This window comes from Equus przewalskii, chromosome 23, assembly GCF_037783145.1.
Source record: "Equus przewalskii isolate Varuska chromosome 23, EquPr2, whole genome shotgun sequence".
In the NCBI taxonomy this organism is placed as follows: domain Eukaryota; kingdom Metazoa; phylum Chordata; class Mammalia; order Perissodactyla; family Equidae; genus Equus; species Equus przewalskii.
Window position 1 is genome coordinate 19,003,356 of NC_091853.1, and position 16,590 is coordinate 19,019,945.

The 16,590-nt window shown below is 37.1% G+C and overlaps 1 protein-coding gene across 9 annotated transcripts in view; it reads left to right on the top strand.

Annotated features, from left to right (window-relative positions):
• HMCN1 (hemicentin 1) overlaps positions 1–16,590 on the top strand; it is a 434,632-nt gene that overhangs the window by 386,523 nt on the left and 31,519 nt on the right. For 8 of the 9 annotated variants that reach the window (XR_011532218.1, XR_011532219.1, XR_011532217.1 and 5 more), the window contains 7 exons: positions 181–351; positions 485–655; positions 7,239–7,409; positions 7,583–7,753; positions 8,389–8,559; positions 8,724–8,894; positions 11,712–11,861. Coding sequence is in view for 3 of the 9 variants with exons in the window: in XM_008514091.2 (XP_008512313.2) it covers positions 181–351; positions 485–655; positions 7,239–7,409; positions 7,583–7,753; positions 8,389–8,559; positions 8,724–8,894; positions 11,712–11,861 (1,176 nt within the window). In the remaining 6 variants the exon portion in view is untranslated. Of the gene's footprint in view, positions 1–180; positions 352–484; positions 656–7,238; positions 7,410–7,582; positions 7,770–8,388; positions 8,560–8,723; positions 8,895–11,711; positions 11,862–16,590 lie in introns of those variants that run through there. The other variant, XR_543840.2, reaches the window with a different exon arrangement.

Consider the following 16,590-nt stretch of genomic DNA (forward strand, 5'->3'; position numbering starts at 1 on the left):
CTATTTGAAGTTCGTCTCTCATGCCTAGATTTGAATTTTACCATAAAGCAGTGCTTCCGTAAGCAATTTCTCAGCAAGTATAGATTCAGCGCTAGCCTCAGTGCATATCTTCAATGAAATCCAACTTACCATTTTTTTCATTTACAAAAACAGATACAAAGTACAATGTTTTCTTTGCAGTTAATGGTGGATTTTCCCAGTGGTCTGCCTGGAGATCCTGCAGTGTCACCTGTGGAAAAGGCATCCAAAAGAGAAGTCGTCTGTGCAACAGCCCCTTCCCAGCCAATGGTGGGAAGCCGTGCCAAGGGTTGGATTCAGAAATGCGAAACTGTCAACATAAGCTGTGTCCAGGTACACTTCTTCACTCAACGAATAGGCACATGTTCCATAGATACTCATTTCTGTTCCCTAACTGTGGATTGTCTCAGTATTAGTGCTTTCAATTGAAATATATCCGATGGTGTAATGTTTCACCTTTGTATAGTGGATGGTAGCTGGTCAGAATGGAGCCCTTGGGAAGAATGCACAAGGAGCTGTGGACGTGGCAACCGAACCAAGACCAGAACTTGCAATAATCCATCAGCTCAAAATGGTGGGCGGCCGTGTGAGGGGAATGCTGTGGAAATAATCATGTGCAACATTAGGCCTTGCCCAGGTGAGAATTTACCTATAAGGAAAACTTTTGTATTTTTAACTCCTATAAAGGAGTTATGATTACCTTTTCCTCTTCATTGTGAACAGATGTTCTGGCTTCTACCTTTAAATGTATTCATTCTCTGTGTTCTTAGTTCTCTCTCGTGGATAAACTTATGGAAGTATGACATTAATCAATGTTAAGTGAAATGCCTGATTTAGTTGAACATAATAAAGGGCTCTGAATTGTGGCATATTTTTAATTATGTAGGGAAAACATAAATATTTACAAAGTCGTAGAATGTTTTGAGATAATGAGGACCTTAGGTAATGTCTAAGCCATCCATTCATTTTCAGATGAGAAAAATTCTACTTTCAGGTAGGTTTGAATTCAGTGTTTTCCCTAGCATGCTTTCCATTTCTTGTCTCTGCTTTCCTCTCTTGGCTTTATTCTCTATGAACTCTTCCCACGTGGTGGCAAAAATGACTGCTGGCAGCTACTGGCTCGTAGGAGCTTTATAATCTAAGGCCTCAGAGAAAAAGAGTTCGTTTCTCTCTCTCAGAGTTCATATCAGCCTCTGAGAAGGAACCCTGTTTGGTTTTGTTCAAAGCCCATGCTCACCTCTGAACTCAGCTGAGTCCAAGAGAAAGATACTTCTCTTGGACAACCAGCTTGGGCTACTTGTCCACAGTGTGTCGAGAGGAGCAGACCTCCTTATTTGACAGCCTGAAAGAAATCATATGGAATAGAAGAGCAGCTGTTCAGTCGTTAATTCATTCATCCAACAAATATTTATTGAGCATCCACTCTGTGCTCAAGGCACTGTTCTAATTGCTAGAGTTAGAATGATAGATAATTTCATTTAGATATTGATATGCAAACTGAACAAACTCAAAGAGTTGAAGAGAGAGAACATAACTGGGAGAGACACCTTAACTGAGATGGTCAAAAAAGGGATGTTGACAAACCAAAATGAGATAGTTTTTTGCTGCATTGGCTATTGCATCCTGTTGTACAGATGAGGAAACTAACATTCAGAAAATATATGATAATTAATTCACTGAGGTTACATAGCTAGTAAAAAGTGAATCAAGGGTTTGAACCCAGGTCAGTCTGATTCCGAAGCCTATTCACGTAGATCCTGGGTATCTTGATTTGCAGTTCAGAACTTCCGTTACATTGCAAACATAAAATACTATCATGAAAACTTAAGGGAAAAAAACCCAAAAGCCAAAATTTTTTCATCTTGAAGAATTATAATAGCATAATATATCAAAGTAAAAAGAGCCAGAAATGCTTGATTAGAGCAATCTTTGTACAGTTTGTCAGCTGTGATATCTATATACTGAAAAGCTAAATGATATTTGTACATGTCCTGAAATAAAAGTCAGATTTTTTTTCTTCATGTTGAGTAACTGTTGGCTTACTGTTGTTTTACTCACAATTCTGTTGGCTTACTCGTTTTTAGACTTTTGTTGGTTATTCCCCAGCCCCTAAATTGATTGAATTTAGCTATTACTTTGGCATAATGTCATTGGTGTCTTGGAGCCAGCAAATGAAAGCGTGTATCTCTTCCCAACTGAGAGTTCAGTGATGTCATATTGTTAGGTAGATATCAATCAAGACAGAAGTACTTACATCTCGAAAATCAGGAGATGCTACAAATCAGAGTTTCCCTCTACTCTAGAGAGGTGGTTGTTAAACATTTATCAGCATACCACTGCAAAATGGGCAGGGGGCCTAAGACAGTCTTTCTCATCCAGGGAGTATGTCAGAATCTCAGGGACAAAAGAGATTTTTCTTTTTATACTTTGTTGGGTTCAACTTGTTAATATGTTGTTGAAGACTTTTGCATCTGTGTTCATGAGAGGTATTGGCCTGTAGTTTTCTCTTCTTGTAATATCTTTGTCTGGATTTGGTATTAGGGTAATACTTGCCTCATAGAATGAGTTAGGAAGTAATCCCTCTGCTTCTGTTCTCTGAAACAGATGGTAGAGAATTGGTATACTTTCTTCCTTAAATGTTTGGTGGAATTCAGCAGTGAACCCATTTGGGACTGGTGCTTTCTCTTTTGGAAGGTTATTAGTTATTGATTCAATTTCGTTAATAGATGTAGGCTTATTCAGACTGTCTATTTCTTCTTGTGTGAGTTTTGGCAAATTGTGTCTTTCAAGGAATTGGTCCGTTTCATCTAGGTTAACTACTTTATGGGCACAGAGTGTTCCTAGTATTCTTTTACTACCCTTTTAATGTCCATGGAGTTTGTAGTGATATCCTCTTTCATTACTAATGTTAGTAATTTGTGTCCTCTCATTTTTTTTCCTTGTTAGCCTGAGTAGAGGCTTATTGCTTTTATTGATCTTTTCAAAGAACTATCTTTTGGTTTCATTGATTCTATCTACTGATTTCCTTTTTTCAATTTCACTGATTTCTCCTCTGATTCTTATTATTTCTTTTCTTCTGCCTATTTTGGATTTAATTTGCTCTTCTTTTTCTAGTTTCCTAAGGTGGAAACTTAGATTATTGATTTTCTTCTTTGTAATATGCATTCAATGCTATCAGTTTCCCTTTAAGTGATGCTTTTGCTGCATCCCACAAATTTTAATCAGTTGTGTTTTAATTTTCATTTAGTTCAAAGTATTTTTAATTCCCCCTGAGATTTCTTCTTTGACCCTTGTATTATTTAGAAGTATGTGGTTACATCTCCACATATTTGGGTGTGTTCCAGTTATCTTTCTGCATTGATTTCTAGGTTAATTCCATTGTGGTCTGATGCAGACATTGTATTATTTCTATTCTTTTAAATTTGTTAAGGTATATATTATGGCCTAGAATGTGTTCTGTCTTGGTGAATGTTCCATGTGAGCTTGAGAACAATGTGTATTCTGCTGTTGTTGGATGAAGTACTCTATAAATATCGATTATATCCAGTTGATCAATGGTGTTGTTGAGTTCAACTATTTCCTTATTAACTTTCTGCCTGCTGGATCTCCCCGTTTCTGACAGAGAGGTGTTGAAGTCTCCAGCTATGATAGTGGATTAGTCTATTTCTCTTTACAGTTCTAGCCTCACATAGTTTGATGAGATTTTCTTTTAGTAAGAGTTTACTTTTAATAACATCAAACTTAAGGAAAACTTGCAAGAATAGTGCAAAGAACTTCTATATACCTTTACCCAGATTCACCAATTGTGTGTATTTCCTAAAACAAGATCATTCTCTTTCATAAACACAGTACAATTATAAAAGTTGGGAAATTTGGCATTAATACGACACTATTATTAATCTTATTGTTTAATCCATGGTCTACATGCAAATTTTGTGAGTTGTCCCAGTAATATGCTTTATAACTCTTTGTTTCCCATTCCAAGATCCAATCCAGGATCATGGTTGCATTTATTTATCATGTCTCTTTAGTCTCTTTTAATTGGAACAATTTCTTAGTCTCTTTTTATCTTTCACGACCTTGATATTTTTTAGGTATACAGGCCAATCATTTTGTAGAAGAGTTTTCAATTTGGATATGTCTGATATTTCCTCATGATTAGATTCAGATTTTGCATTTTGGTGGAAACATCACAGAAATGATTTTTTTGTCCTTCTTAGTGCATCATATCAGGAGGCACATGATGTCACTTTGTCCCAAACTGGTGATGTTAACTTGGTTCACTTGCTTAAAGTGGTGTCTGCCACTGTATAGTTTCTGTTTTTAACTTTGTAATTAATAAGTATTTTGTAGGGAAACTTTGAGACTACATAAATGTCTTGTTTTTTATCAATCTTTCACCCATTAGTTTTAGCATTCACTTATGAGTCTTGCTTAAATCAGTTATTACTATGATCTTTGCAAAACAGTTATTTCCAACTCCATCATATCTTCTCCCCCTGTTATTGGCTTTCTACTATAAGGAAGAACTTTCCTTTCTCTTTCGTATTTCTTTTTTTATTGATTATTATCAGTAAAGGCTCAAGTATTATTTCATTCAGTGGCTTATAATGCACTACTACTATTATTTATTGTGATGCTCAAATTGTCCTAGATTTAATTAGTGTCCTTTAGGCTAACTTCAGTGTCCTCTTGACATATCCCCATGATTCCTGAACACTTTCTTACTTTCTGGTGCAAATTGATATTTTAGGCTTATACTGTAATTTCCCTTCCCCAGTTAGAAGAGTATTTTTAAACTGCCAATCTTCCCCTCAAAAAGTTGGTATCTTCTGGAGGGGCCATTCTGCTGCCATTTGAGAGTCATTATCATAAAGAAATATATTCTGACAGATTACTTAAAAAATGAGCATTTTTAGAAGTGTCTTTCTGCAAATCATTGAGAACTTTGAGTAAAGAATGGAAAGAATGGCCTTACCAGCTCATAGCTCACACATGTGTAATACTCACTGCGTGTCCTACACTGTTCCAAGCATTTTTAATCTATCACCTCATTATTCCTCAGCTTAATCCTAATGAGGTAGGGTTTTTTAATATCCACATATGGCAGATTCTGAAACTAGGCAGACAGAAGCTAAGCAACTTGTCTAGGATTGCACAGCTAGTAAAGGCAAAGCAGTTCCTGAGTCCCAGAGCGTCTGGTCCAGAGTCCCCGCTCCTAAGCACTGTGCTCTGTTGCCTTTCCAGAATCAGAAGTGCAATGCAGTGTAACAACAAATTCATCTATTATATTTTGCATTTTTCTTATATAGTAGTTCGTCCATAGTGGTTTTCTTTTCTATTATTTAGACACCATGATGTTTTATATCTTCTCTGGTTTGTATTGTCATTCTTCCTTTTTTTCTTGTTATCATTCCATTCATAGAAAAGAAACATTTCAACTTTACATATTTTATGTCATGAATTCAATTCTATTTAGTTTTCTGTATTGATTTAAAACAATAAGAAAAGTCTTCAGCTGAAAACCTCTATATGTAACAGAAGCTACACAGATAATAAGTGAATAAATGTCACCCAATTGTAATCCCCCAATAAAAAAACACATCTATGCCATAAGGCTTTGTATATTAAGAGTCATGGGCTTCTTTTAACCTACAGCCTTGAAAATAGTACATACTAAAATAATTGGAAAGGCAGAATTTTTGAAATCACATAGTTTATATGTAAGGTCTATGAGCATCAGCAATATGAATTAATAAATTAGTTTTGAGTAAAATCTCTCATCTATTTAAAGGCTTTCTGGGGCTGGCCGGGTGGCACAGCAGTTAAGTTTGCATGTTCCATTTTGGTGGCCAAGGGTTCGCTGGTTCAGACTCCGGGTGCTGACCTATGTACCGCTTGGCAAGCCATGCTGTGGCAGGCGTCCCACATATAAAGTAGAGGAAGATGGGCACAAATGTTAGCTCAGGGCCAGTCTTCCTCAGCAAAAAGAGGAAAATTGGCAGCAGATGTTAGCTCAGGGTTAATTTTCCTCAAAAGAAATAAATTAAAAAAAATTTTTAAAGAAAGTCTTTCTCCTTTCCTTTTAGGTTTAGTCAAATACTTTCAAGGGCAAATTCTCAGCTAAAATAAATTTGTATGACTATGTTTGTCTGTGTCTACAAAGTACAATGATATATAGTCAACTCAATTAGAAAACAAAAGAAAACACAAGATTTGTTTTTAAATATTTTCTAGAGAAAGCAGCCAAATGGTAATTTCATTACTTAGTTTTCAACTTGTCTTTTGATATCTTATAGGGTGTGCTAGGAGAATATTTAGACATAGACCTTAAGGCCCTATTTTGGTTCATACCTTGGTTAAACTGGGTAACCACAAAAACATGCTTCATAAGCCCCGTTTCTAGAAAGTACCCGCAAAATGAAAATACGACCTGATACTGACTTATACATCAGGGAAGACATAATGTTGATTCTCAGCCCATGCACCTGGTAGGAAACATAAGGTTTTCCACTCTTGTGGTCAGATGGTGTAATATGTTAGTTACCAAAAGGAAGGCCTTAATATCACTCCTTGGAAACTACTGGTCAATTTTTTCTGTTGTTTAGGAAGCAGGTGAGTGTGTTATTCAGAAGTTTTAGTTCATGAACATTATGTAATGGAGAAAATTTTTCAAAGAGTTACAACTGTGAAAATCATCATGTTGTTGAAATACACTTTTAAACATGAAGCTGAATCAGTCTTAAAGATGTGGTCTTGCAGCCTGGGCTCCAAGTTATCACTGTGGAAACATTCATATTGTCCATAACTGCATCTAGGTCTGTTATCCAACCTTGTTCCTAAGCTTCTGGTTCTTTCCGCTTTCCCCAGATCACAGGGCACAGACACATACTTATCTAGGGTTTAAAAACTCACAATGTGTTTAGATATAATAGTTTGATTAAATTTAATTTTGATAAACTGGCCTCTTTGGATAATTTTAAGCATTTATTTTGGCATTAGGTAGCCTTCTGAATTCCCCTATAGACCCCAATTCCCATGAAAATCTAACCAGAAGGAGAAAGGAAGAATATCATTTGTTGTTTCTTTTGGTTCAATTTCAATTATTTTAGATTCTGGGTTAATTTAACTCATTACTGAGTTAATTTATTTGTATAATTTTGTTTTTTTAACAAACACAGTTCTGTGACTTGAAACTCTGTCTCTTGGGATATTTGTAGTTCATGGAGCATGGAACACTTGGCAGCCTTGGGGCATATGCAGCAAAAGTTGTGGGAAAGGTACCCAGACAAGAACAAGACTGTGCAATAACCCACCACCATCATTTGATGGATCCTACTGTGAGGGAGCAGAAACACAGATGCAAGTGTGCAATGAAAGACACTGTCCAGGTAAAAGAAATACAATGTTTACACCCTTAATAAATTGATATCTACCTCTTATCTAGGAATTATGTCAATAAGAATCAATCTCAATAAGAGCATCACTCAACCTAACAATGCCCAGGGTTTAACCTGATCATTTTTAATTAATAACAGAGCACATATGTTTTTCCTTAATCCAGTTGATGGCAGGTGGGCCACTTGGGCCAGTTGGAGTGCTTGTACTGTGTCCTGTGGAGGAGGTGCCAGACAGAGGACAAGGGACTGCTCTGATCCTGTTCCCCAATATGGAGGAAACAGATGTGAAGGGAGTGATGTCCAGAGTGATTTTTGCAATAGTGACCCTTGTCCAAGTGAGTGTTGGAAATAGTGAGTCAAAATTATACTTTCTTAAAGTTTCATTATGGCCTTAAATCCTTAAAGTTATAATTTTCTGTTGCTTGATTTGTTTACCCTTGCTTTAGGATATCAAAATGTTGTATGGTTGCTGTTGTGTCTACTTAATACCATAGATGTCATTGATTTATATGGGCAGGCGCTGTGTCCTTTTTCATTTGCTCCGTAGGACGGGCTGCAAGGATGAAGGCACCGTTACATGCTGTTAACGATGTTGATTGCTTAATGTAGGCAAGAAGGTGGCTCTCTGCCTTAATTCAGTCACCAAGCTAAACTTTTAGACCCTAGCAGCATCTGAATCCGACGTATCCTGAATGTTACAGCCTTGACTCATCAAGAGCAGAGACCTTGTCTCATTCAATCCTTCACTTCCTAGAATAGTGTAAGACTCAATAATTGTAGGTTAAATAGAACTGCACAATCACTGGAATGTGTGCCTAGTTTCTGATCAAAACAACAGCTAGCGAATTTGCCGTTGGAAGTTGCCTATTTATAGATTTGTGTGTTTCTTTTCACTTCCTGGGGAGAGTCTTTTCATACTTTTTGGATGAATGTCACTGTTCAGCACTTCTCCAATGGTTCTGTGTTGTAGCTCATGGGAACTGGAGTCCTTGGAGTGGCTGGGGAATATGCAGCCGGACGTGTAATGGAGGGCAGATGCGGCGGTACCGCACGTGTGATAACCCTCGACCGTCCAATGGAGGAAGAGCTTGTGGGGGCCCAGACTCCCAGATGCAGAGATGCAACACTGAGATGTGTCCTGGTGAGCTTCCCTGGCAGCAGAAGGAGTAAAACATTTCATTTAGTGCTTACTGTAGCAGCCCCATCATTCCAGATCTTAAAATAAAAACTGTATAGTCAGGGTCGCCCTAAGTGTAGAATTTAAAACCGAATTGTTAATCTTGACCATTCCATTCTTGTTCATAGTGGATGGAAGTTGGGGAAACTGGCATAGTTGGAGCCGGTGTTCTGCTTCTTGTGGAGGAGGTGAAAAGACTCGAAAACGGCTGTGCAACACTCCAGTGCCATCTAAAAGTGGTCGCCCCTGTCCAGGAGATGCAACTCAGGTATCCAGATGCAATATACAAGCATGCCCAGGTAAGCAGCTAAGTTAGATTTTGGCAAGACCACTGCTAGCACATTTATAGCCTTTCTGAAAATTACATAAAGGGTGTTACTCTGAGCCCACAAGTTACGAAACAGTACCCAGTCTGGGAGGAAGAATCAGGAAAAATGCATTCTTTGCCCTAGTTGGTACAGCTGTCGACCAAAACTCAGGCTGGATTTTAGCCTTGGCTTGCCCCCGTCCAGGCTCCCTTGTAAAAGGTTATGGTCTGCCTAGCCATAAATAGTAGTACTGGGCTTGAGGGGTAAGAGGGCTTGGAAGAGGAGGAAGCCAGGCTGAGACTCCAGGCTGAAAAATGAGAGTGGAGCAGAAACATAATGTCTAATTGGAGGCTGTTCTTTCACAGATGCAAATAAGGAGAATATGAATGTAGAAAGTAAAATAGAGGCCAATTCAGTTCGAGGGACAAAAGTAGAGGAAGTTGACCTACCATAACCCAAGTCGTGTAACATGGCTAGATATTATAAGTGATGTAAAAATTCAGAAATAACAGTCAGAATTCTAGAACTTATGGACCTTGTAAAGAGTTTGCTGGTGTCTCATCATCATGGTGGATGATGCTAAGGGTACTCGTCTCAGAGAACAGACTTTCTAAGGGCTGTGAGGAGATCAAAAAGACCAGTTTCTCATTGTTGAAGTGTCAAGATACCACTGGACTTTCCAAAGCTTTAAGGTTGCTTCAGAAATAAAATCTCCCTGGAAATCGGAAAGGCCCATTTGGCAGAGTGAAAGAGAAGTTACGTGAAAAGATTTATAGGGTCTAAACAAACTAAAAGGGGAAGTGTCTATCAATCAACTGCTCAACATGTCTGCTCAACAGATCAACTGATTACCAAGAATTTTGAGGCTCTAACATGTAGGTATGGGGACAGTTCTAGTTTCAGTGGAAGCGCTTTGTAACTCAGCCTCTGGTAGTACCAGGGCCCCAGTGGCAGAAGGAAGGCCAAATAGGCAGACAATTTGGATTTACAGAGTCTGGCAGAGAGTTTCAAAGATGCTGACTAGGTAACCAGGACCAGGAGACATCTGCTGAGTACTGGGATTCAAGTTCCTCTGGAAACTAGAGAACCAATGTCAAAATGGGAGACCATGCTCTTTAGTGATGACTCAGAGAACCAAGTGAATTAATGATCTTTCGGCGCTTCTTTCTCCCTGCTTAGGACTAAAGATAAGAATCAAAATGGCCTACCAGGTCCTGATTGGCCCTACTCTCTACTCTGCATCATCTAGCAGCTTGGTTCCCGTTACTCTCTAAGCTCTCTGCTCCTTATTGTTTCTCAGATGCGGCAAGCCAACACCTCCTAAAAGGGCAACAAATGCTGTTTCCTCTACCTGGAAAGCCCTTCCCTGACTTAGTTAAGACCTAAACTTCCATCTGATCTTCAGTCTGTTTTTCCTTCCTTTTCAGACTCCCCTGGGCAGTAGATATCTTAATATCAGTACATTTCAGTTTTACATTTATTTGCGGAATTCTAATTAGTGTCTGTCTTCCCTGTTCAGACATAAGCTCTATGAAGAGAGAGCTCATGTCTTTCTTTTTTCCTTCTTACCATGGTATCCTCAATACGTGATGAAGAAATTAATGTAATCCAGAACACGAAATCTGAACCAACGTGAAAAAAATGTTCTCTCTCACTAATAATCAAAGTAATGCAAATTAAAATGGCAAAGTACTATACTTACAGATTTTTCTACAATTGAATACAATTGTTTTTCTCCCCAGTATATAATACATACCAATATCTGAAATGTCTTGTGATTCTTTTAAAATATATTCAATTAAAAGGCATTAAACAGCAAATATTTATGAATTTCACTATCAGCTCCTTCCCAATATGTTTCCCTATCTTGTCAAAGCATGTAATTCATTTAAAAAGTATTCAGTAACCACCTATTCTATGTTAGTAACTAATAATTTTGTTGAACAATCAAAAGAAGGCATAAAATTACTGTAGAGATACTTTTATAAAAACTCACAGTTGTTTTCAACCCGATTGTCTTGGTATGAATTTTACACCACAGTTAAAAGTACAGTATCCTTCTCACATTTTTCTCAAGTTAAGCATTTTCTGATATACATGTATGAAGAAAAACTTGGTAAGTCCTTGATCTGAAGCCCAAGACTGAACAATGCCCCCCAGCTACAACCCATTGGTGTTGACAGTGACCTGTCACAAGTCTTGGAAGCTGTTTTGTTGGTGATCCCTCCTTCCCCTCCATGTTTTCACAAAGAAAGCAACAGGTGAAAGAACACGAGTTTTGATGCCAAGCATATCTGTGTTCAGATCCTCATTCCACCCCATCCTAGCCATGCAATGATGAGAAAGTCACTTGATTTCTCTGAACTTTATTTTTTTAGTCTGCCAACTGTGGCTATTTAAAACTACCTTATCGGATTTTTGATAGGATTAAAAGAGTTAAGGCATATTAGGTGCTTACTATAGTGCATGACATGCTCAATAAACTCTCATTGTTATCTTCATTTCATCACCATCAATAAACACAACGTTATTTTGGCTTTGGGACTGGGCACTGATTGTATTCTTTGGATTGTGAAATAATGCTATGTTGTGCACAGATTGGAAAGATTTATATGGGATGATGAGTGTTACATGAGAGTAGGATGTTTTGAAAGCTTATTTATTTCACTCTTAAACTCATATGTCATATGATCTTTTCAATGTTTGAGAGAGGATTTGTAGCATCTATGAATACTGGCCTTCTTTTCTCCCATGTAATGTTGATGAAATTGTTTCCTTATCCAGAAATGTTTTTTCTTCCCCCAACAGGTGGGCCCCAGCGAGCCAAAGGAAGTGTTATTGGAAATATTAATGATGTTGAATTTGGAATTGCATTCCTTAATGCCACAGTAACAGATAGCCCTACCTCTGATACCAGAATAATACACGCCAAAATTACCAATGTACCTCGCAGTCTTGGTAAGTTTCTTTACTTAGAAAAGTTGTTAATAGGCCTCTTTTTCAAAAGCTTATACATTATTCTTCATCTTATTATTTCCACTTGAAATTTCTAGAGGATACTACTACTAAATGATCAGTATAATAGTCCTTAGTTCTATCCCGATGGCAAACTCTGTTTTTTTAAAATTTTCAGATGTACATCATAATACATTTCAAATTCTGTGTAGATTACGTCATGTTCACCACCCGAAAACTAATTATAGTCCATCCCTTCACATGTGAGCCTAATCACCCTTTTTTCCCCTCCCCCTTTTCCCTTCCCCTATGGTAACCACCAATCCAGTCTCCAATGCTATGTGTGTTTCTCGTTGTTTTTACCTTCTACTTATGAGTGAGGTCATATGGTATTTGACTTTCTCCCTCTGACTTATTTCACTCAGCATAATACCCTCAAAGTCCATCCATGTTGTCACAAATAGCCAGATTTCATCTTTTCTTGTGGTCCATCGTGTATAAATACCACGTCTTCTTTATCCATTCGTCCCTTGGTGGGCACCTAGGTGGCTTGCAAGTCTTGGCTATGGTGTATAATGCTGCAATGAGCATAGGGGTGCAAGTATCTTTATGCCTTTGTGTTTTCAAATTCTTTGGATAAATACCAAGCAGTGGGATAGCTGGATCATATGGTAGATCTATCCTTAATTTTCTGAGGATACTCCATACTGCTTTCCATAGTGGCTGCACCAGTTTGCACTCCCACCAGCAATGAACAACGGTTCCCTTCTCTCCACATCCTCTCCAACGTTTGTTGTTTCCTGTCTTGTTAATTGTAGCCATTCTGACCAGAGTGAGGTGATACCTCATTATAGTTTTGATTTGTATTGCCCTGATAGCTAATGATGTTGAGCATCTCTTCATATGCCTGTTGGCCATCTGTATATCTTCTTCAGAGAAATGTCTGTTCAGATCTTTTGCCCATTTTCTAATTAGACTGTTGGGTTTTTGTTGTTGAGCTGTATGAGTTCTTTGTATATTTTGGATATTAATCCCTTATCTGATATATGGTTTGCAAATATCTTCTCCCAATTTTTAGGTTGTCTTTTCATTTTGTTGATGGTTTCTTTTGCTGTGCAGAAGCTTTTTAGTTTGATGTAGTCCCATTTGTTCATTTTTTCTTTTGTTTCCCTTGCCCAGTCAGACATGGGACTTGAAAATATGCTGCTCAGACTGATGTCAAAGAGCGTACTGCCTGTTTTCTTCTAGAAGTTTCTTGGTTTCGGGTCTTACATTCAAGTCTTTAATCCATTTTGAGTTGATTTTTGTGCATGGTGTAAGGGAATGGTCTACTTTCATTCTTTTGCATGTGGCTGTCCAGTTTTCCCAACACCATTTATTGAAAAGACTCTCCTTTCCCCATCGTATGTTCTTGGCTCCCTTGTCGAATATTAACTGTCCATAGATGTGTGGGTTTACTTCTGGGCTCTCAATTCTGTTCCATTGATCTGTGTGTCTGTTTTTGTGCCAGAACCATGCTGTTTTGGTTACTATGGCTTTGTAGTATAATTTGAAATCGGGAAGTGTGATACCTCCAGCTTTGTTCTTTTTTCTCAGGAATCCTTTGGCTATTTGGGGTCTTTTGTCGTTCCATATAAATTTTAGGATCCTTTGTTCTATTTCTGTAAAAAATGTTGTTGGAACTTTGATAGGGATTGCATTGAATCTATGGACATTTTAACGATGTTAATTCTTCCAATCCAAGAGCATGGAATATCTTTCCATTTCTTTGTGTCTTCTTTGATTTCTTTCAACATTTTATAGTTTTCAGTGTACAGATTTTTCACCTCTTTGGTTAAGTTTATTCCTAGGTATTTTATTCTTTTTGTTGCAATTGTAAATGGGATTATATTCTTAATTTCTCTTTCTGCTACTTCCTTGTTAGTGTATAGAAACGCAGCTGATTTTTGTATGTTGATTTTGTATCCTGTGACTTGACTGTATTCCTTTATTGTTTCTAAAAGTTTTTTAGTGGACTCTTTAGGGTTTTCTAGATATAAAATCATGTTGTCTGCAAAGAGTGACAGTTTCACTTCTTCTTTTCCAATGTGGATCCCTTTTATTTCTTTTTCTTGCCTGATTGCTCTGGCTGAGACTTTCAGTATTATGTTAAATAAGAGTGGTGACAGTGGGCATCTTTGTCTGGTTCCTGTTCTTAGAGGGATAGCTTTCAGTGTTTCTCCATTGAGAATGATATTTGCTGTGGGTTTTATTATTTATTATGTTGAGGTATTTTCCTTCTATACCCATTTTATTTAGAGTTTTTATCATAAATGGATGCTGTATCTTGTCAAATACTTTCTCTGCATCTATTGAGATGATCATGTGATTTTTATTCTTCATTTTGTTAATGTGGTGTATCATGTTGATAGATTTGCGGATATTGAACCATCCCTGCATCCCTGGAATGAAACCCACTTGATCACGATGTATGATCTTTTTAATGTATTGTTGTATTCGATTTGCTAGTATTTTGTTGAGGATTTTTGCATCGATGTTCATCAGTGATATTGGCCTGTAATTTTCTTTTTTTGTGTTGTCCTTGTCCAGTTTTGGTATCAGGATAATGTTGTCTTCATAGAAGGAGTTAGGAAGCCTCCCCTCCTCTTCAATTATTTGGAAGAGCTTGAGAAGGATAGGTAGTAAGTCTTCTTTGAATGTTTGGTAGAATTCACCAGGGAAGCCATCTCGTCCTGGACTTTTATTTTTTGGGAGGTTTTTGGTTGCTGTTTTGATCTCCTTACTGGTGATCAGTCTATTCAAATTTTCTACTTCTTGGTCCAGTTTTGGAAGGTTGTATGTTTCTAAGAATTTATCCATTTCTTCTAGATTATCCAATTTGTTGGCATATAGCATTTCATTGCATTCTCTTATTATCTTTTGTATTTCTGAGGTGTCCATTGTAATCTCTCCTCCTTCATTTCTGATTTTATTTATTTGAGCCTTCTCTCTTCTCTCTTTTTTTCAGTACCTTTAGGTGCGCTTTTAGATTGTCTATTTGGGATTTTTCTTCTTTGTTGAGGTAGGCCTGAATTGCTATAAACTTCCCTCTTAGAACTGCTTTTGCTGTATCCCACAGATTTTGTCATGTAGTGTTTTCATTTTCATTTGTCTCCAGGAATTTTTTTGATTTCTTCTTTGATTTCTTCATTGACCCAATCGTTGTTCAGTAGCATTTTGTTTAATCTCCACATTTTTGTGGCTTTTCTGGTTTTCTTCCTGTAGTTGATTTCTAGTTTCATACCTTTGTGATCAGAAAAGATGCATCGTATTATTTCAATCTTCTTAAATTTATTGAGACTTGTTTTGTGGCCTAATATGTGATCAATCCTGGAGACTGTTCCATGGGCATTTGAAAAGAATGTGTTTTCTGTGGTTTTTGGATGGAATGTTCTGTATATATCTACTAAATCCAACTGGTCTAATGTGTCCTTTAAGACCAGTGTTTCCTTATTGATCTTCTGTTTGGATGATCTATCCCTTGGTGTTAGTGGAGTGTTAAAGTTCCCTACTATTATTGTGTTACTGTCTATTTTTCCTTTTATGTCTGCTAATAATTGCTTTATATATTTAGGTGCTCCTATGTTGGGTGCATAGATATTTACAAGTGTAATATTTTCTTGTTGGATTGTTCCCTTTATCATTATGTAGTGCCCATCTTTGTCTCTTGTTACAGTTTTTGTTTTAAAGTCTATTTTGTCTAATATAAGTATTGCTACCCCTGCTTTCTTTTCTTTGCCATTTGCATGGAATATCTTTTTCCATCCTTTCACTTTCAATTTGTGAGTGTCTTTAGGTCTGAAGTGTGTCTCTTGTATGCAGCATATACATGGGTCTTGTTTTTTATCCAATTGGCCACCCTATGGCGTTTGATTGGAGCATTTAGTCTGTTGACATTCAAAGTAGCTATTGATAAATATGTATTTATTACCATTTTGTCACTTTTTTTTCTGGGTGTTTTAGTAGTTCTTCCCTGTTCCTTTCTTTTTCTCTTGCTCTCTTCCCTTGTGGTATGATGGCTATCTTTAGTAATATGTTTGATTTCTTTTGTCTTACTTTTTTTCTTGCTTGTTATAGGTTTCTGCTTTGTGATTACCATGAGGATCCTATTTAATATTCTATGCATATAACAGTCTGTATTGAGTTGATAGACTCTTTAGCTTGACCTCTTTCTAAAAGCTCTACTTTTTCACTCCCCTCCTCCCACATTATATGTTTTTCAAATCATATATAGACTCTTATTTAGTGTGTGTCTATCCAATACCCTCTTATCATTGAAATAGGTGATTTTAGTACATTTGTCTTTTAACCTTCACATTATCTTCACAGGTAGTTGATCTGCTACCTTTGCTATACTTTTACCTTACAAGTGATTTTATTGCCTGGTTTTTTGTTGTTGTTTTGTTTTCTTGATAATTTTTTTTTTTATCTCTGTTTGTGGTCACTGCTTTCCCACTTAAATAAGTCCCTTCAGCATTTCTTGCAGAACTGGTTTCTTGGTGATAAACTCCTTTAATTTTTGCTTGTCTGGGAAGCTCTTTATCTCTCCTTCCATTCTGAATGACAACCTTGATGGATAGAGTATTCTTGGCAGTAGGTTTTTTCCTTTTAGCACTTTAAATACGTCCTGCCAATGGCAAACTCTTAAAGACGCGAGATACTGGTATTTATTTTCTCGTTATTCAAGATTATT